The sequence below is a fragment of the Amaranthus tricolor genome, chromosome 9 (assembly GCF_026212465.1).
Source record: "Amaranthus tricolor cultivar Red isolate AtriRed21 chromosome 9, ASM2621246v1, whole genome shotgun sequence".
Taxonomy (NCBI): domain Eukaryota; kingdom Viridiplantae; phylum Streptophyta; class Magnoliopsida; order Caryophyllales; family Amaranthaceae; genus Amaranthus; species Amaranthus tricolor.
This window is the reverse complement of record NC_080055.1, coordinates 21,450,839-21,472,254: the sequence shown is the minus strand read 5'-3', so window position 1 is coordinate 21,472,254 and position 21,416 is coordinate 21,450,839. Positions and strand designations below refer to the sequence as shown.

General features: G+C 32.7%; 1 protein-coding gene and 1 non-coding gene across 5 annotated transcripts; both read left to right on the top strand.

The window, feature by feature from the left end:
- Nucleotides 1–8,728: 8,728 nt before the first annotated feature.
- LOC130824489 (uncharacterized) lies at nt 8,729–17,615 on the top strand. Of its 4 annotated transcripts, none has more exons than XM_057689526.1 (16): nt 8,729–9,021; nt 9,090–9,118; nt 9,216–9,327; nt 9,414–9,511; nt 11,934–12,030; nt 12,926–13,015; nt 13,124–13,186; nt 13,310–13,384; nt 13,460–13,525; nt 13,640–13,717; nt 15,819–15,929; nt 16,028–16,105; nt 16,205–16,324; nt 16,872–16,915; nt 17,037–17,061; nt 17,156–17,615. In XM_057689526.1, exons 1-16 carry the CDS (start codon nt 8,986–8,988, stop codon nt 17,156–17,158), a joined length of 1,125 nt encoding a protein of 374 aa, XP_057545509.1. In that variant the 5' UTR covers nt 8,729–8,985; the 3' UTR covers nt 17,159–17,615. The 4 variants fall into 4 exon arrangements, with proteins under 4 accessions (XP_057545509.1, XP_057545506.1, XP_057545508.1 ...); XM_057689525.1 differs by having other exon boundaries at nt 8,783–9,021; nt 17,153–17,615; XM_057689524.1 differs by having other exon boundaries at nt 8,783–9,021; nt 17,135–17,615.
- A 3,685-nt stretch (nt 17,616–21,300) lies between these two features.
- Nucleotides 21,301–21,416, top strand: LOC130824670 (U5 spliceosomal RNA). The gene has a single exon (XR_009046762.1). It is a non-coding gene; the product is annotated as a U5 spliceosomal RNA (small nuclear RNA).

The following is a 21,416-nucleotide window of genomic DNA, read 5'->3' as shown; positions in this document are numbered from 1 at the left end:
ATAAATGTTAATTTTTTTGAACACCAATTTCAAATGGATTTGAATTTTATGTAAACTGAATTGCTTCAATTTGGACTCTCAGATCTATGGCTAAATCGAATTATGATATTATTTTTCGAAAATCGAATTCGTTTTAAATATGAAAAGTCACAAAATAATATTCTTTAAATAGGATATAATTTGCCCAAATTCTATGTAACAAAGGAATATAATTTAACCAATTCAACTTAATAACACGAATATGCTACCATTCCTCCAAATTCTACTTAGAGTTTTGAACAATATCCATAGATATATCATCTTTGCTTCTTTTCCCTTTTTTCTCTTGCGCGATTCCTAGCTTGTTTTTCTTTGTTGTACTTATTCTATAAGCAACGGTCTCTACATGCATTCTCATCATTTCTTGCTTCTCTATTACAAGATCGTATCTTTGTGTATCCTTGATTTGGGGATGTAGTTTGTAGCCTTTATGTCTCTTGTTCTTAAAAATAAGGATTTTGGGTTGTACTTAGGATTTTGGTTTGTACTTATAAATTAATAGTGAAGGCTAGGCTAAATTGTACACATGAGAGATAAAATCATTTTTTCTTGCCTTATATAGTTTTTTATGATACCCTTTTAATTCAATTCCATTTCAAAAAAGGTTAATCTTTTTGTTAGTAATGGATAAAGACAATAGCATAAATCTGTTACTCTATAACTTACATTAAAGTTTATTTAACCTTATTTTCTCTCTTTATATTAACCTTCACACCTTTCTAAAGTTGATTTAGCGTTATTATATAGTCCACAAAATGATTAGAATAACCATACATAATACATAACGTGCCCCCCAAGCATTGAGTTAAAATGGAAATCGTAGAAAAAGCCCTTGAATAGGACATTCAATGAGTGTCGAGTGCACACTACAAATGCATTTTGTCTTGTTCGAGACAACCATTGAGCACCCCTTCTTGCACCTTCTTCTTTCTTTAAACAAAGTTCCATACCTTAAATAGTCACCCCTTATTGAACACTCATCATGAGCCTCTAATGTGTTTATCATTTTGTGAGCTACAAGGTGATCAAAATCACCTCCAACACAAGATGATTCGGTACTTGTTAAAAGGGAAAGAGGAACGCATGAGATCAAACATACAGAAACTTTATTTGAACATAATTAATATAATCCCATTACAAAACTCATGAAAAAAAGAACTATTTATATTACATGAAATGAAAATAAAAGGGGTAAAAAAAGGAATTATGAAATATGTTCATGGGCATAAGTAGTATTCTTAACACCCCCCCCTCAATCTAGGCTGAGGTAACATGCCAAGATTGGTCATGAGTTTGTTGAATTGATGTGAGGGAAGAATTTTAGTGAATATGTCAGCAATTTGGGAAGAAGTTGGAAGATAGGTTAATTGAATGAGACCTTCCATTACTTTTTCTCTTGTGAAATGGCAATCTATGGCAATGTATTTTGTTCTTTCATGGAAAACGGGGTTCTTGGCTATGTAGATGGCAGCTTGATTATTACAATGAAGAGTGACAGGTTCAAGAACAGGGATGTTAAGATCCTTTAGCAGGCGTACCAGCCATGTGACTTCAGCAGATGCATTTGCCATAGCTTTGTATTCAGCTTCTGCAAAGGATCTTGAAACAGTGGCTTGTTTCTTGGATTTCCATGAAATAGGAGATTTGCCAAGTTGTGAGATGTAGCCAGATATAGATTTTCTTGAATCAGGGCATGATGCCCAGTCAGAATCACAAAAGGCTTGTAATGTGAGTTTGTCAGCTCCATTCATGAGAATACCTTGTCCAGAAGTTTGAGCAATATAGCCAAGAGTGTGATGAAGAGCTTGAAGGTGAGTGTCTCTTGGTTGTTGTATGAATTGACTTAGATGTTGAACAGAGTATGCCAGGTCAGGTCTGGTATTAGTGAGGAAATTCAACTTGCCCACTATGCTTCTATAATATAGAGGGTCAGCAAGGAGGGTTCCTTCAGTGGAGCTTAACTTCATGTTTTGAGGTAAAGGAGTGATGGCAGCTTTGAAATCTTTTAAAGCACTGGCTTGGAGAATGTCCTTGGTGTATTTATGCTGTGAGAGAATGATGCCTTGTGGAACATAGGATACTTCAATGCCAAGGAAATACTACAATCTTCCTAAATCTTTGATGCTGAAGACTTTATGCAGATGATCTTTGAGCTGGGTAATAACTTTGGGGTTGTTACCTGTGATAATAATGTCATCAACATAAATGGCAACTATAGTTAGTAAAGAATCAGTGGTATGTATAAACAAAGAGTAATCATTCTTGGACTGTTTAAATCCTTGAAGGAGTAATTCATTGTGGAGTTTAGCAAACCATTGTCTTGATGATTGTTTTAACCCATATAGAGATTTGTGTAATTTACACACTTTGTTGTTAGGATTAGGAATACCTGTGGGCAGCTTCATATAAACTTCCTCATGAAGGTCTCCATGTAAGAAAGCGTTATTTACATCAAGTTGAGAAAGAAACCAACCTTTAGTAGCAGCAATAGCAATGATGGTTCTGATGGTTGAGAATTTGACAACAGGAGAAAAGGTCTCATCATAATCCACACCATGTGTTTGTGTGTAACCTCTTGCAACTAACCTTGCTTTGAAGCGTTCAATGCTTCCATCAGCTTTGAGTTTGATTTTATAGACCCATTTACATCCAATGGGCTTCTTACCTGGTGGGAGATCAACTAAGGACCAAGTGTTGTTGGCTTTCAAGGCTGTGATTTTTGTATTCATGGCCTGTATCCACCTGTTATCTTTACATGCTTGTTTATATGTTGTGGGTTCAATGAATTGAGATGTATCATAAACAATGGACTTACTGTTAGTGGGAATGTTATCCAAGGTAACCAGATTACACCAATGTTGAGTAGAAATATCAGAAATTATATTAGAACACACATAATCATTTAAGTATGATGGGGGATGGGAGATTCTAGTAGAGGTTCTGGGGGGAATATGTGTATTGTTGTCAATAGGAGGTTGGTTGCTTGGTTTATCAGTGTTAAGAGGTATGGGATGTGGAGAGCCTGAGTTGGGTGTTTGTAGGGGAGAAATGGAATAAGTTGGGTAGGGATCATCAGTGAGATAATGAAGAGAGTGAGGTTGTGTTGTGTCAGCAGGGAGGAAAAATTGAAAAGGTTGTTTGGAATTGTTGGTGCTGAATTGGTTATGATAAGGAAAATGTTTTTCATGGAAGATAACATCTCTGCTAACAAAGACTTTGTGATTGAGTAAATTTAAAACTTTGTACCCTTTCTGTGTGAGAGAATATCCCAAGAAAACACAAGCATCCGCCCTGGAATCAAATTTTGTTCTGTGGACCTTAGATGTAGTGACAAAGCATAGACATCCAAAGGTTCTGAGATGATCAAGCACAGGAGGGGATTGATGTAATAATTCATAAGGTGATTTGTGTTTAAGGATAGATAGAGGCATTCTATTGATTAAATATGTTGCACAAAGTAAACATTCTCCCCAATAGGTGGGAGGTAAGTTAGCTTGAAAAGATAAAGCTCTAGCTGTGTTCAATAGGTGTCTGTGCTTACGTTCAACAACACCATTTTGTTGTGGAGTATTGATGCAGCTAGTATGGTGAGTGATTCCTTTTGTGTAATAAAAATCTTTAATGGGACCTTCACACAATTCTTTGGCATTATCTGTTCTGATAATATGAACATTGCTTTGAAATTGATTTTCAATATATGCTATGAACTTTGGTAAAACATTAACAGAGTCAGATTTGTGTTGAAGTAAATGAATCCATGTATATCTAGTAAAATCATCAACTATAGTGAGGAAAAAATTACAGTTGCTTGGGGTAGCATGTTTATATGGTCCCCATACATCAATATGAAGTAAATGAAAAGATTTATTACTTTTTATTTCACTAGTAGGAAAGGATAATTTGCATTGTTTGGATGCAAGGCATATTTGACAGATAGTATCAATGTATTTTGGTTTGTTTTTAAAAAAAGGAAGAACATGACAAAGCTTCGAAAAAGGAAGGTGACCCATTCTTAAGTGCCAAAGTTTAGCTTGTTGTGTGTAGATGCTTAAAGAAGAGGTGACATTGCCTGCAGAAGGAATAGAAGAAGAGGGTTGTTGTGAATTACTGGAGAAATCTTCTTTAGCATAGTAAAGGCCAGATTTCATTTTACCAAGAACTATCTTCTTGTGAAGGGTAGGACCCTGTAAAAAACAATTGTGATTATTAAAAGTAATTTTACAATTCAGGTTTTTGCAAAGTTTATGGACAGAGATGAGGTTGAATTGGAAATCTGGAACATATAAGACATCTTTTAATTGAAGATTTTTTGTTAAAAAAATAGTGCCAATGTGTGTGACTTGTATCTTTGTGCCATTAGGAATGGTAATGAAGGTGTGTTGATTCTCAATGTTTTTGTATGTGTGGAACATTTGGAGATTAGGCAAAAGTGATCAGTAGCTCCACTATCAAGGATCCAATTATTTTCAATGTGAGATAAAAGACAAATGTTACCTGCAAGGAAGGCAGTGTGTAGATTTTGATCAGTAGATTGCTTTGGAGTGGAAAGAGCATCAGAATTTTGTTTTTCAAGGAGATTGAGGAGCTGTGAGTATTATTCTTTAGTAAAATTTGTATGCATCATATCAACAGATCTTGAAGGAGTAGAGACCTCTTCTGGTATGTCAAGTTGGGAATGATGAGCAAACTTCTTTTGGTTTTGAGTTCTGTAATCTTTAGGGTATCCATGGAGCTTGTAGCATCTATCAATGGTGTGTCCAGGACAGTGGCAGTGGGCACAATGTAAGATGGAAGTCTTTGTGGTTATTCCTTTGTATGTAGGTAGAATACCTTTGTGAGGGATGTGTCTACCTTTGTTGATGTAAGATCTATTTGAGGGAAATTGTTTGGGTGGGAGTTTGTCAGCAGTAAAAGCAAGAGGTTCAGGATGAGTCTTATTTTGTGTGAGAGTGGTGTGGTGTTGCTCTTGTAAGACCATCTTGTATGCTTCTGTGATACTGGGCAAAGGATGCATCATGATGATATTACTTCGAATTTTTCTGTATTCATCTTTTAACTTCATCAGGAATTGCATGAGGCGTTGTTCATGGAGAACCTTAAGGAATTTGGATGTGAGGTTGCAAGTACAGCGGAGGCATTCACAAGTAGGCAAAGGGCTGACCTCATCTAATTCATCCCAAAGCACTTTGAGTTTGGCATAGAAAACAGCTATATCATCATTATCTTGTTGTATAGTGGCTATTTCTTCTTGGATAGCAAAGAGTTGTGTAGAACTAGTATGGCCATAACGTTCTTCAAGATTTTGCCACATTTCTTGAGCAGTCTTGAAGAAGAAAACACTTTTGGCAATAATAGGGCTTAAAGACTTGAGGATCCATCCTCTGACCATATCATTACAGCAAATCCAGGCTTGATATAAAGGGGCAGTGGGTGATGGTTTGTGTGAGGATCCATCAACAAAACACATTTTATTTTTAGTGGAAAGACCAATAATCATAGAAGATTTCCAGGTGATGAAGTTTTGCCCTTCGAATTTTTCAGAGACGAAGGATTGGGCGGTGGTGTCGGAGGGGTGGATGTAAAAAACGGTGCTCGGATCGGTGGTGAGATCAATGATACGAGAATTGAAATTGTTGGATGTGAAATCGTTGATGGAATCAGCAGACATGATGAGGAAGAAAGAGGGAAAACGAAAGAAAGAAAAAAACAGAAACCCAGATGAAAGAAAACAAACAAAATAATTAATCGAAAAACGAAAATAGGATGAAAGAAAAAGGACAAGCAAAGGGGTAAAGAAAACGAAAATCAAATTGTAATCGAAAAACAGAAAAGAAAAACCCAGAGAAAAAAAAAACAATTAATCGAAAAAGGAAGAAGCAAAATCAAACCCAAGATGAAGAATCGAAAAAGAACGAGATGAATAACAAACAGGATTTATAAAGAAAACAAAAAATCAAGAACATAACAAAAGAAAGAGGGAAGAAGACATACCTGAGGAAAACGAGAAGATGAAGAAAAAGAAAAAGAAAACAGCAACAATGGTGAAAAGCAGAGAAAAGGAGGAATCAAAAAGGTAATGGGACAAGAATCGTTCCAACTGATACCATGTTAAAAGGGAAAGAGGAACGCATGAGATCAAACATACAGAAACTTTATTTGAACATAATCAATATAATCCCATTACAAAACTCATGAAAAAAAGAACTATTTATATTACATGAAATGAAAATAAAAGGGGTAAAAAAAGGAATTATGAAATATGTTCATGGGCATAAGTAGTATTCTTAACAGTACTTAACACAACAATTATGATATGTGAGCAGTGACTTCAATCAGGATTTACTATCCATGGGGTTGAACAATGATTAAGTTTAGAATTTCAATTTAATATTTGTGTTATGACCAAGGTTTAGATTATGTATTGATATGATCAGTGAGCTAGCATTAAAGTACGAATGAGAGTTAACAATCGAGTCTTATTTTAATTAGAACAAGTATCACTATCCCAGGGTAAGGTTTTAGGTTTAGTTTCATTAAACCCTCTCTTTCCGCCAGTCTACCATGTAATTCAAATATGGTAAGGGTGAGAGTCAAAAATTAATTTAATATATAACATAATTAATCTTGATTTATATGCTAAATTAGGGTTTAGGCTAAGGTAACCTGAGGCTCATCCTTAAAGGGATTATTTGTGGGTATAACTAATGAGCCTAAGAGGGATAATTAGAAGATGTTAAGGGATGGAGAGAGTCGATCCTTGATAATGGCTTAATGTAACATTAGTGGACCTCAATAAGAGTGGTTGAAAACCTAATAAACTTATACCCTCTTGATTAAGTAAGCTAAATTAGAAGTGGAAGTAGTGGTTACTATAAGTTATCTTGTGGGATGGTTAATCTCAATTAGGTCATTATGTCATCGTAGTTTAGTACCTTTTATCACTTTGTAGTTATAGATTAGTCACGCTTTAAATATTAATAGGGAGCCAACTTAAGTCTCCAATGACTTTTCACTTGGCTTCGCTTTGTGATCATTCTCAAAGCTAACATTTTGGCTCGTACGACCTATTATACTAGGAATTGGTAGCATACGAGTTCATAACTAAGTTGTAGCTACTACTTGAGCGACAACCCAAGTAGTGCTAGCAAACAATCGCTTATGATGTGAGGGTAGCATAATGGATGAACCCAAAAACAAATATAGCCTTATTTGATGTTGTCAATTGAAGAGGAGTTGGCTTTAATACTTGTCTTTAAAGTTTTACCCTTAAGAGCATGATTAGATGGCCATTTCCAGCGATTTACAACACATTTTGTTTTATAATTTTTCTAGCATTTTAAACTTACTCCAGGTTAATCTCAAAACAAACAACAATCTTCTCGACTCTCTCACTCCCTCCTCAACTGCTTTCATTATCATTGGATTTAAGGTCTCATCAGCCATCACCACCTATTCATCATCTTTCTCATTTCTTTCTTTCATTCGATGGTGTTTGGCAAAATGGTTTATTGAGCAATTTAAGCTTATTTTGATACAAATAGAGGATTGAGTGTTCAAATAAGTCAATGCTAATGTTTAGTATACTAACTAGTTGAAACAACTTATTGATATAAATAAGTTGTTTTTAAACAAGTTGTTCATAACAGCGGGTTCAAAATTAGCTAGTCAAACCAATTAATGAAATCAGCTGGTCAAATCAGCCACTCAATCAGCTATCAACTATCAGCTATCAATTGTTTCCCAAACACTTCCTTCTTCTTTCAATCTCAAATATGCAAATCACAATTAGGGGTGAATTTTGTACAAAATCATGTGATGTTGATAATATTTAAAAATGTGCTTAAGGAGGTTTGGACCCAAGCCAATAAATTCTCATAGCAAAGGTTCTACCAACTTAACCAACACATATATTAGTATCTTAAGGCATATAATTTTATACATAAGTTGAATGCCGTCAGTTAGCATCTTTTAACAAACCTTGAATTCGCCTTTTGCCACAATTCATAGCAACACACAAATCTTCATTGAATAAGTATGTTTTCTCGTATTCTCTTATTTATTTTTCTTTTTTCTTTAAATTTGTTTAAGACTTAATTTTTTTTGATGAGTGCTTTAGAAACCATTGTCTTTTTTTATGTTATATCTGAGCTTTGCTTGCTATAATTATGGTTTTAGTCTTTAATTTATTGGCTTTTCAGATGATAATCCTAATCATGCCAGCAATGGTAAAATAGTAGTTTGGAAAGTTTCTTCAAATTTGGTCTCTTGCAATTTTCTATAATAGTATCAAGAAAAGAATATAACCAACTTAAAGGAAGTGCAATCGTACGTGAAGTTATGAACATACTCGGCCAAATAGTGAAAAATTAAATTAAGGTTGCAATTTGGGTGACAATTAAGGTTAATATTAGCATACATTGAAAAAAATTAATCCTAATTATCATATATACTCATTTATTTAATTTTTTTATTTTATTTTTATTCTAATGGTCCAACTTGTATTATAAAATACAGATTTGTGGGTCATTTTTATTCATTCTTTCTTGTAGCAGTAATCTCTCTATCTTAAAATCTTTTTGAGACTAGACACTCTTTAATCCCATTTTTTTATGAGTATAAATTATCTTCTTTTATCTTTTTATATTAATAAAATCCGTAACCCCATCTTTAACTAATTAACTACTTTAAAATTTTCCCATTTGTCATTTCAAAAATAATCACCCGTTGCTCACTCACAGTCACTTCCCTTTTTCTTTGATTTTTCCTCCAAAACCACTCAAATCTCATTTTCAAATCCTCTCTCCTCCATCACTACTTTCTCTCTCTTGAACTGTCATCTTCCTTCGATCTGTAATCCCTATAAAATACTATACTTTCTCTCTCTTCTGTGTCGCCTTCCTCCATATTCGCAGAATTTGAAGCTGTCAACAAGTATTATCAGCCATAATGCCGTCTTCTGACACTGACTTCGCCATTTCTCCTGTACGTATTCTCTTTTTCTCTCTTATAAACCCTAACATTCTCTCTCTAATTCCTTTTTTTTGTTACAGTCTCCTTCGTCTTCGGGTTTCGCAATGAGGTCAGTTTCTTTAGTTTTAAATGCAATGTGATTATGTAAAGGTAAGTTAGGTTTTTGATATTTGTATTTGTGATTTTTTTTTGTCGTTATGGAGCAGTGAGACGAATTTCGCGAATGAGAGCAATTTGGACCATTGTATTAAATATTTGAATCAGACACTTGTTATTTTTGGATTTTCGGCTTCGCTTGATCTGTTCGCGAATGATCCGGTACGATTGTGTTCTAATTAGCTCGATTTTCTTGTTTGAATTTTGTGTAATGTGAGTGATTTAGTTTTTAATTTAATTTTTGGCAGGTGTCCGTCGCTCGTACCTGTAATTGTATTTACTCCTTGTTGCAGCAGAGACAACGTGATATTGAGTTTCGTGAAACTGCAAATGATCAAAGACAACGGTAAAATTTCCTACCTTAATAGAAAATTTCAGGTGGTTATGGTTAATTTTGGAAGTAAATCTTTGGAGGCACTCAAAATTACTGTTCAAGTGATTTGAAAGCTAAGATTTTTTTTGCTCTTGATTTCAATGATCTTGTCGTCTGACTTATGCAATTTGTCCCCTGAATGTGTGTGGTTAGATGCTTTTGATAATTCTATGAATATGTAATTCCAACTTCCAATAGCCTATAGTTGATTAGGCTTAAGTTCTGATTGCTTAGTAGTGACAAACGTGTGGATTCTGTCATTCGTTTCTTTTGTTCATTTCCTGAGGTTGCTATGTAAACTACAGGACACATCAATATTTTGTTTAAACTTATCTGTGAAGAGGTGCTGATGTGCGTTTGAAAATTTCTGAGTCTCCATTTAAAAGAAAAATTTTGCATACCGTTTTTGAAATGAAAGCCTCAAAGAGATTTAACAATGAAAAACAAATGAAAAATATAAGCAAAAGATGAACACAAGTGTATATGAGGTATCTTAGATACCTCCCCTCAAATGTAGTTTTATTAGATTGAAATTCAACAATTTCAATGTAATAAACCTCCCCTTATCTTGAGAACAATCTCTCAAGATCACAAAATGCTTAAACAATGATGAACACTCTCAAGTTTCCATCAAAGTAAAGCTCTCTCACAATATGTGTTTGTGGTGATCTTTTCTCTATGAATGATACTCCCTTTTATAGTTGAAGGTGAGTACCATTCTTTGAGTCACAAAGCACAATTAACACCCACTTAACTATGCTAATAAATATAGCAATAAACATTACAATTAACAAGTAAGTAATGCAATCAATACACAAAACAGTAACAAAAGTGACTGTTGGACTCTTCTGACTGGGCATGCTCGAACGAGCCAACACACTGCTGGAACGAGCAGCCTACAGTACAGCAAACAGGAGCCTTCTAGCTAACATGTTCGAACGAGCATCTCTTGGCTCGAACGAGCATCTCTTGGCTCGAACGACCACCCCACTCGAGCAGCTTCCGCTGCTTCCTCTTCAATGCCTCGATCGAGCAATCCTTTCTCCCATGCCTTGACTCGTTCAAGGCCTGGTTCCTTACTTCATTAAAACCTCAAAAGCCCCATGTTAACCACATCATTTATCGTTCCAAACCTTTAACCAACGCAACTTGACACATCCTCACCATCCTCCTCCAATGTACATGAATGGGCAAATTTGATAATATGTTTAAAGTTAATGTCATTGTCACGAGTATTGTTACTTGCTTTAACATTTTTAAATAAAAGGATGTGGCTTATTGGAAAAGCATTTTAGACTGGAGGTTTAGGGTTCAAATTCTGAACCCCCCCCCCCTAGTGGTTATTGGTTATCATACTAAATTTTTGAACTTGGAACATTCGACTTTGCATCAAAAAGAACCAAAATTTGTTTGACTGAATAAAATAAAAGCTTTGTGCAAAATGTCTCTTGGCATTTTAATTATGATACCATGGAAGTTTTGAAAATGTTTGTATTTGATCTTACGGCTGTTGCAGTGCCAGATAAAAATGGTGCTCCCTTGATCTGAACCTCTCTCCTTGATGTGATCCTTGATTGAGCTTTATTCTTGAACTGTTGATTTATTTGTTATAGTATACAAGGACAGGATCATGTGGGTGTAGCTTGTTAGACTTTATTGAGAATGACATGGAGCTAATGTGTACTGTGAAGTTTCATTAAGATCATCTTGTTGCTTTGTCAAGTCTTGGTGATGAACTCAAGCTGTGAAGAAGTTATGCACCATCATGATAAATTATGCCGGCTGGGATGCACTCTAAATCTAGTTGGTTTTTAAATTTCATCTCCTGCTTTGTGCTTATAACGAGAGCAACTTAAAAGTTAGCAGGGATGGTTTTTGGTACAAGAGTCATAGCTATCAAACTAGAGTATTTTTTTTGATCAATATGAACAATCAACTTTGTGCTATGTTTTCTAGAGATGAAATTGGAGGGAATGAGACATGAGAGGCAATTGGCATAGGGTTTGAGAAACGTTTAGATCGGTGAGAGTCAATTAAAAATTTGTAAACCTAACTTTTGATAGACAGAGCACTGGTAATTTTCTTTTCTATTCTGACTTATTATTGACTCCATTGTATTGCGAAACTTTTTGAATATCATGTTGGGTTGGGTCCGTGGGTTAGATAATCAATGCAGGCTCTGGAAATAGACCGACCTCTTCTCGTATAGTATTAAATAATTTCGTCCAAAGCTCAGCAGGAAGTTGGTATATTTAATGAAACTTTGTGCATTACTTTCTCGCCTACAAAACTGAATTATCAAGGCATCTTGTCTGATTGATTGTTTAGTATGAAATTCACTGTATATTAGTTTATATACACTTGCTTATTGGTGCTTTGATGGACTCTGATGCAGCCTTAACTCCGACATATCAAGGTTAGAGGCCAAGATTGAGAGGCTTGACTCACAACTGGAAGCAAAAGATAGGGAAATAGCAACCATTACTCGAATGGTATGGAAATAAGTGTACTGCTCATATGTTGGAGTTCATTGTTCACTGTATATGAATCTCCATCCATTTTTTATACATTAATACTGTTTCTTTCTGGTAGATCTGATATTTTGATAGGAGTATCAGAGTATGCAATCGAAAGATATGAATGTTTTTTAAATCTCTAGGGTCTTGGTAACTTATCCTATCATTAACTAAAAGTGTAAAATTATGCTTGTTGTGGAGTTATAATATTATCAATAATTCAGCACTTTGATTTATTCAAAACAATACCCTAATACTCTTAATTATGATTTTTTTTTGTTAATTTTTTATTTTCATTTTTAAAAAGACACTTCAACCTTGATTTTGATAATGAACTTGAGGGAGCATTCTCTGTGAAGGATGAAGAATAAGAGACAACAAAGGAGGTGATTTTGTTGTGTTGATTTTGAAAGGTTCCTTTCCCCCTAAAGAAAATTGAATCTCGTTTCCTTTTCAGTACGAAAATAATGAGTGATACAACTTTATTCTTTCTCATCCAAATAAAAAAAGACTTGGGTTGCATAGAATATGCTGCAACCTGCAATTTAGATGAGTTTGAAGTTCCAACATCTTGTGCTAATTATGTTGCATTCTGAATCCAATATTGCATGTGAAAGTTGCCTTTCCCGAGTGGTGTACTGCAGTATTTGAATCATGATGTGCACTTGTTTAAAAGAGCTAAAGATATTTTAATACTTCGACTTCTGATAGTGAGGGACCAAGTCACTAAAGGTGCTGCTACAGTACTAGTAATTGTAAAATTGCAGATTAATGCAATCGGTTAGCTTGTTAAGTGATTGCATATGTTTGACTGTTACTGTAATGATATCATCTGCCAAAGCTTGCTTGTGACTGTTCCTTCTTTTTTTAGGAAGCTAAGAAAACAGCTGCTCTTAAAGGACAAATTGAGAAGCTGCAGCAGGAGAGGGACGAATTCCAGAAAATGGTAATTGGCAATCAGGTTAGAGTTCCATTCCTGGCTGAGTGAATCCACTTCCCCTACCCTTTTTCCTCTCCAATTTGAATCCTTATTTTGACACTTTGGTTTGTTTTTTGCATCTCACAAAAGCAAGTGAAAACTCAACAAATGCATGAGATGAAGAGAAGAGAAAAAGAGTACATAAAATTGCAGGTATTGTTTGTGTTGGAAGTCTGGAGCTGTATGCAACTTCACCTTGATTGAAGAGACTATGAGTTTGGAGGATCAAATCTTGTGGAAAAACCTGGAATTGATGTTGTGTTTTTGTATACATAGGAGAGACTGAACCAAGTTGTGAATGAGAAGAAGAAGGAATCCAGATCAGGCATGGAGATAATGAATTTGCTGCAGGTATGTCATACCAGATTGGTAGTGGTAGCTTCATTTTTCTCTCATTGTGAGTTTATTAGTTTATCTTGTGTGCAGAAAGAAGGGAGGCAGCGTGGTACATGGAATGGAAAGAAGACTGACAATGATTTCTACAAAAAAATTGTATGTGAAGTGATGAATGTGTTAATCAATTTAATTTGTTCATTGTCTTTTACAGAGCAATTTATGGTTAGGAAACAAAGAGCTCAACTTAGTTTGATTAATATATGCTCACAGGTTGATGCTTGTGAGGCTAAAAATCAAGAACTGATGCAAGAAAACAATGATTTGAGGGCCTTGTTGAGATCAATGCAGGTAGGGCTTTGTTCGCATATGTGTCAGCATCTTTCAAGCATCATCACATCTTTATTATAAAAAATTTAACCCACTTCTCAGCTATTTGAGTGACTCATTCAAGTCCTATTATCTTGCTGTCTTGTTCTCTCAATAAGTACATTTCTTATCTCAAGTACAACTTTATATTTACTAAATTTGATAATATTTTCGATCGACAGAATTTGGTTAGATTTGCTCACTTCCTAAATTCTAATTAGTTCTCAAGAGGCATACTAATTATATTGATTCACTTGAGTCTACATTGCAGATTAAATATCATAACGTTGCATCCTTGATCATGCTCTGTTTAAAGCTAGTGAAATTCACGGTTCACCCCATGATCAGAAACTTGTTACAAGTATTTATCCGCTTTGTAAAGTAGTTTGTAAATACCGGTACTAGATAAGTTGATTAAGCGTAGAAAAACAAGAACATCGTACATTGCATCACCGCAATGCTGTTATTGGTTCCCGTGAAGCTTGGTTATTAGTGGGTTGGATGTAAGCTAAAAAAACTTACCATAACGAATTCTATTTCTGGTATACTGATAATTTAAATAATTGTCTGCAACTTCACATCGATACAAAGTGCACTGGATCGAGGGGGTGTCTGCATTTGGGGAAAAGGTTTTCTAGAACATTGTTCCCCTCATTTTCTATTTTTTGGTTGGACAAGAGATTGAAATCGAAAGCTAGGATGGAAAGGGTTTTTTTTTTGTCTCATTTTCCTTAAAAATTGGAAGGTGTCCAATTACCTCCACTCTCTCAATCTAGCACCTTTTCTCCCTCTTAGCTTGATGGTTTTTCAATCAAACTAAACATAAGATACAATTTACATATGCATTTTCGATGGGGAAGTAAATTTCGTGGATTATTGTTTTCTTCGGAAATTGTTATCCTTAAATCAAACACTCCCTTAATGAGCCATTTTACTTTAGTTCGTTATAATCCAAAATCAAGAATTATGAGTCTTTGGCTCAAATGGGAATGGACATGAGCTAAGTTGATTAAAGCTAATATATGAAAAGCTTGTATTTGATGTACCTAAATCTTCATGTTCTCATTCAAACCAATAATTTTTTATTGGAATTATATATCTCTAAACCCGACCAAAGATTAGTGGTTCGTACATAAAAAAATTTTGTAACCTGCAACTGACTCGACTCAAAATGGGTCAAATCCAATAGTAACTCGAATTCAAATTTTGACTCATTGATTTTCCAATTTTGTCGCCTTTTCAGTTTCATGCTATCATTTTGGGCCGGGGGTCATTTTTTGAATTTCGAGTCGATAATTCTTTGTTGATGCTGAAAAAGTGGTATTTTTGTATGTTTTTAAAATACTGTTTACTTAATGAATTTCTATATACTTTTTTGGAAATAATAATTTTGTTAAATAAACCCTTGACATGTTGGGTTGATCCAACCGGAAATTGATCCATCCTAAAGTTTACCCAATCGGAAATCATTTTTTTCACATTATCTACTTTTCTTCTATTGAGTTTCATTTTATTTCTTTTTGGGCTTTTTGGACAGTGTCATGGTGTCAACTCCCATTTTTAAACATTCTTTTCTTGATAATTAGTTACTTTTGAGAAAGTATAGCTGCAGAATGTGCACTTGGAAAAACTGTGTCAGTCAATGTTGGCATTTATGATGTGTACAAATACCAAATATACTTATTCCTTTGAGTAGGAAACTGGTCCATGAATTGGGTCACGACTACACATTTTGCAAGTTACGTACAGAAGAATTAACGTGCTCAAGTATATAGAGCTTAATGCTTCCAAGTACTGTAAATCTTTGGAGTTGATTTTTCCTGGATCATTGCATTTACAGGAATAAACATATGCGTAGGAACTTGATTTTCTAAACTTTAAACAATCCTAGTTGTCTATGCTTGAGAAATACTGTCTCCCGTTGACTTCAGTTGATTTATAGAATTGTTTAGCCATATAATTTTTGTTTTAGTCTGTATGCTTGCCCCATGTTGCTTTGCTATTGTTGTGGTGTGCACGCTTAAATACTGATTGTCCTTCTAAAGTTAAAATGACCTTGAAATTTGTCTTGTCGTGATAACAGGAGGATATGCGCGGTTTTCTGAATGCTCCAAATGGTTCCTCAAAGCAACCTTTGACAAACAATGAAAAACTGGAGAATGACCTTTCACAATCTCCTTTTGGTGGAAAAACGGTATTTTACTTGCCAACTCCAAATAGACTAACTGACTAAATTGTTGTCCGGACTCCGGAAAAGAACTCAAGTAACAATTGATTTTGTGTTTGTTGCAGGATGTTTTTGACCTTCCATTTCACATGGCCAGGGGTCAAATTGAGGAAAATCTTCGGGCAAAGATGGCTTCAATCAAGGTTTCTCTTACTCTCTTCTCCTTCCCCGTCATTTTGCAATGTTTTCAGGGTAACATTGACTTACTGAAATGTTGTTGGCTCCCAATTGTACTTTTGAAGGACCGCTTATATCAGCTACAAGATGCTCAAAAGGGAGCTGATGTTACTTCTGAAGCTACTGAAAGGGAGCTTGAACTTGAAGCGCAACTCGTGGAGGCAAGAAGCATAATTCAAGAACAGGTATCTCAGTTTTAGCAACTGATAAGCCGATAATGTGTAGCTGAAAAAAATTGCAACTCATGCACTGTATAGTCTCTTGTCCCTTTTGCGTTAAGAGGTGCATTGTGGTGTGTAAAGCGTGCTCTTTGTTTTGTGAAATCCACCAATTTTTACTTTCCAAAACTACTTTGGTCGAGTTATAGGATATAATGGCTATGGGAAACATCATCCAGGCATGTAGTTGGGCGTTTGAATGTCCAAATCAGTCTTAGTATGAATCATTTGTTCATTGAGCTTCTGATTTGAATTTCAGTCAAATGCTTCAATAGGAATAAAAACCACCCTTTCCAAATGTAATTATTACTCGCTATCTCAAAGCTAGGTTGACAATTGACATTTAGCACCTTAATCTTTGTTTATTTCAGAGTGAAACTAACATACCATTGTACTAAAATTTTCTTTTATAGTTGAAGTCGTTCACATCCAACTTCTTTACCTCTCTTCTCAACTTTCTCCAATGTTTCTGGTTTTCATCCTGGACCAATTTAACCTGTCTTTATTTCTGCAGGCCTCCATAATGTCCAAGCATCTTGCCAAGTCAGAGAGGCGTAGGTAAGCTATATGTCGAGGCCTGCGGATGTTCAATTCAGCATTCATCAAACTTTTGCAAGTTTATTCATTGTTCATAAATCTATGCAAAAGTTGTATTCATAATCCATTTTTACGTTTTCAGGGAATCACTCGTTTCAACCCCAGAGGTAATTACTAAATCATCTATAACTTTCAACTTATAAGCAGGAACACTGTACATATATTTCGCATCACCAAAAGTTTTTAATTTGCCTCTAGCAGTAATCAAGGACATGCAGCTCGAGCCATAGAGCGATCTTATTTCATAGTTATGTCCAGAATTCTTGCAGAACAAAGAATTATCATCTAACATAACCTTTGGCCAAAGTTGCAATCGACCTTGTAAGATATTAAGTATATGCGAAGAGGTGTATTTGTAGAAATTGTGTAAGATATATGTGGTTCCTTAAGTATGGACTTATTAAGCAAAAATAGTGAAGTATTACTATGGTGATTAGGAGAATCGTTTAGTGTAGGTTAACAAGATGTTAATGTAATGGATGGCCAAATTGTCCGTTGGCATTTACTACGTGATCAGTTTCCAGCGGCCTAGTTAAATTCTTTTTAATTGTCAGCAGGTTAATTTATATTGATCAGTTTGAGCTGATTATTATGTATTATCCTTTTGTATTTATGCTAATTGCAAACAAATGCTATTTAGAATGAGAATATTTTAGTTTAATTTGGCTGTTGAAGTTTTACTTTATTGTTACGAAGCTCCACCATACCTTCTTTCTATAATACTCCTATTTTTTAATATACGTGCTTGGCTCTAGTTTTTAACTATATAATTTTCTAATGTGACTGTGATTTTTGACAAGTGTAGATAACATTGTAGGAAAGAAAGAGAACGGGGAGGGGAGAGAGATTATTGAGTTTTCTTTCTGATCTTTTCATTGTTGTATGAATTCATCAAATAATCATATTATATAATAATTAACTAATTCAACAATCACTTGACATGTGGTGGCTTAAGAATAAAGATTGAGAAATTTTCATGATTTGCCATGTGTTACTTTGTTGAATTATCTCCTTAAATTAATTAATTATTAATTTTCTTATTCTTTCATTAAATACCTATATTTGACACATATAACTTTGTTGAATTATCCCCTCAAATTATTTTATAATATTGATTTTTATGATAATAATTATTATATTTTATTATATATATCTTGTGATTTTAACTATTTAAAATTAATTTTTTGACATGAAAAAAAAGCTTAGCATTTTGGAAGTAAAATAATACTTTGCATAATACAACAATTTTGTAGTTTTCAAGCTAATTATAATATGTTTATTTACAACTAGATAGATTCCCGTGCCAAACACGGTTTATAAATTATTTAAGTAAAAAATTACTAATCATGTATGTGTAGTTAAGTTATTATATGACTCATAAACATATTTAAACTATGGAGTTAATTTGTTTTAAAAATTGTAAAAGTGTTACAGACTTACATATTACTAATATATTAATATATAAAACATAACCATAAAATTATGCATTAAACAATATGGAGTAGATTTAATTACATAAAATAATAGAAATTTCAACACATAAAAATTAACATATAACTTTATTTATTTATTCATATATTATAAACTTGTCAAACATAGGTGATAAAATTAACATTTGAAATTTATTTCGCCGATATCTTATCCTATTTATTTACTAAAATAATAATGTGTAATCCATTTGATTGTATAATTTTTTTTAGTATAGCCATGCAAGTAATATATAGGATTATCTATGTAAAACTATTTCAAAATTATTTTCTTTTCTTAATTAATTACAAAATTATTTTAATAAAAAATATTTTACATAAATAATTAATATGTTATCCAATAATTACCCATTGTAATTAAAAAATACTACATATCTTAATTGATTATATATGACAAAAAAGTAAAAAATAAGCTATAGTTTTAAAAGCTTTTGTAACTAATCAATTAAATAAATCTAATCAGAAAGATATTACATGATATGCCAAAAAATATTTTCCTAATAAGAACATGAAAAGAGCGGGAAAATTTTTTCGTAAAGTCGACATGTGTTTTAATCATTTATGTATTAGTACATTGTATAAATAGATTATTTTAATAAAAATTATTTTTTTTTACATAAATAATTAATATGTTATCCAATAATTATCCATTATAATTAAAAGATACTACATATCTTATTTGATTGTATATGGTAAAAAATCGGTAAATAAGCTATAGTTTTAAAAGCTTTTGTAACTAATCAATTGAACAAATCTAATCAACAAGATATTATAAGATATGCCAAAAAATATTTTCCTAATAAGAACATGAAAAGAGCGGGAAAAATTTTATCGTAAAGTCAAAATGCGTCCTAATCGTTTTTTCATTAGTATAATGTATAGATAGATTATTTTAATAAAAATTAATTTTTTACATAAATAATTAGTATGTTATCCGATAATCATCCATTTTAAATAAAAGATACTACATATATTAATTGATTTTATATGGTAAAAAATTAGTAAATTAGGTATAGTTAGAGCTGTACAAAACAAACCCGACCCGAAAATCCAACTCGGAATCGAAAATTATCCTACCCAAAAAAATGTAAGTTTTTTAGGTTTACCGAACCGCAATTGCCCGAACCGATACTTCACTCGAACCGTTTGATAACCGAAAAGGGCAAAATCGAACTCGAACTGCAACCGAATTTTATAACCGACATATAAACCTTAACCTATGTTACCCGAACTGAATAGTGATCGACCCGAGTCAAAGCCGACCCGAATTATGCACGTAACCGAATGTAACCTGACTAAAACCGATTAAGATCGAACTGTTTTTAACCCGAACTGATACAAACCCGATCGATTATTAATCGAACTGTTTTTAACCCGAACTGATACAAACCCGAACCGATTGTAAATCGAACTGTTATAAATCCGAATCAAATTTTCACCTAATTTTAGCAAATTAAGTCCAATTTCAATTTTCTAATAATATGGAAAAAGGAAGAACACAAGTTCTATACAGAAGAGATTGCATACAGAATATATATATATATATATATATATATATATATATATATATATATATATATATATATATATATATATATATATATATATATATATATATATATATATATACATATATATATATATACATATATATACATATATATATATATATACATATATATATATATATACATATATATATATATATATACATATATATATATATATACATATATATATATATATATATATACATATATATATATATATACATATATATATATATATATATATATATATATATATATATATATATATACATATATATATATATATACATATATATATATATATATATATATATATATATATATATATATATATACATATATATATATATATACATATATATATATATATATACATATATATATATATATATATATATATATATATATATATATATGTATATATATATATATGTATCTATATATATATATATATGTATATATATATATATATATGTATATATATATATATATATGTATATATATATATATGTATATATATATATATATGTATATATATATATATATATATGTATATATATATATATGTATATATATATATATATATATGTATATATATATATGTATATATATATATGTATATATATATATATGTATATATATATATATGTATATATATATATATGTATATATATATATATATATATATATATATATATATATATATATATATATATATATATATATATATATATATATATATATATATATATATATATATATATATATATATATATAAAACTAATTGAAATAAATTGATCTGCCTATTAGGGCTGGCAAAAGCTGACCCGACCTGTTAACCTGATCTGAAACCGACTCGAAATTAGCGGGTTTGGGTTTAGATTTTTGACCCAATTAATTAAATGGGTCAACCCGACCTGATCTGTTTATTAAATGGGTTAGGTTCAGGTTGAATATTTTAACTCGAAAAAAACCTGTTTAACCCATTTATTAAATTTAAGACGGATCAACATTTGCCAAATACTTCGTAAAACTAAGATAATACCAATTACCATGTATTGAGATTTGAGGGATTTGTCAGCTGAAGATGACTTTCAATAAGAAAGGAAGTTGTCCCACATCGGCTAAGGGATTTGTCAGCTGAAGATGACTTTCAATAAGAAAGGAAGTTGTCCCACATCGGCTAAGGGATTTGTCAGCTGAAGATGACTTTCAATAACAAAGGAAGTTGTCCCACATCGGCTATGAAAGATACTAATAAAAGAAAAATCCTTTAAATCACTTCCACAGATCTCATACTAACTTACGCAGCCACGCCGTGAGCACAAAGCGAACTATTCTTTCGCCTTTTACTAAAGAATACCGTGTGCTCGCTGCATTAAGTGGCATACATTTATTTTTAGAGGAAGCCTTTAATTAAGGTTA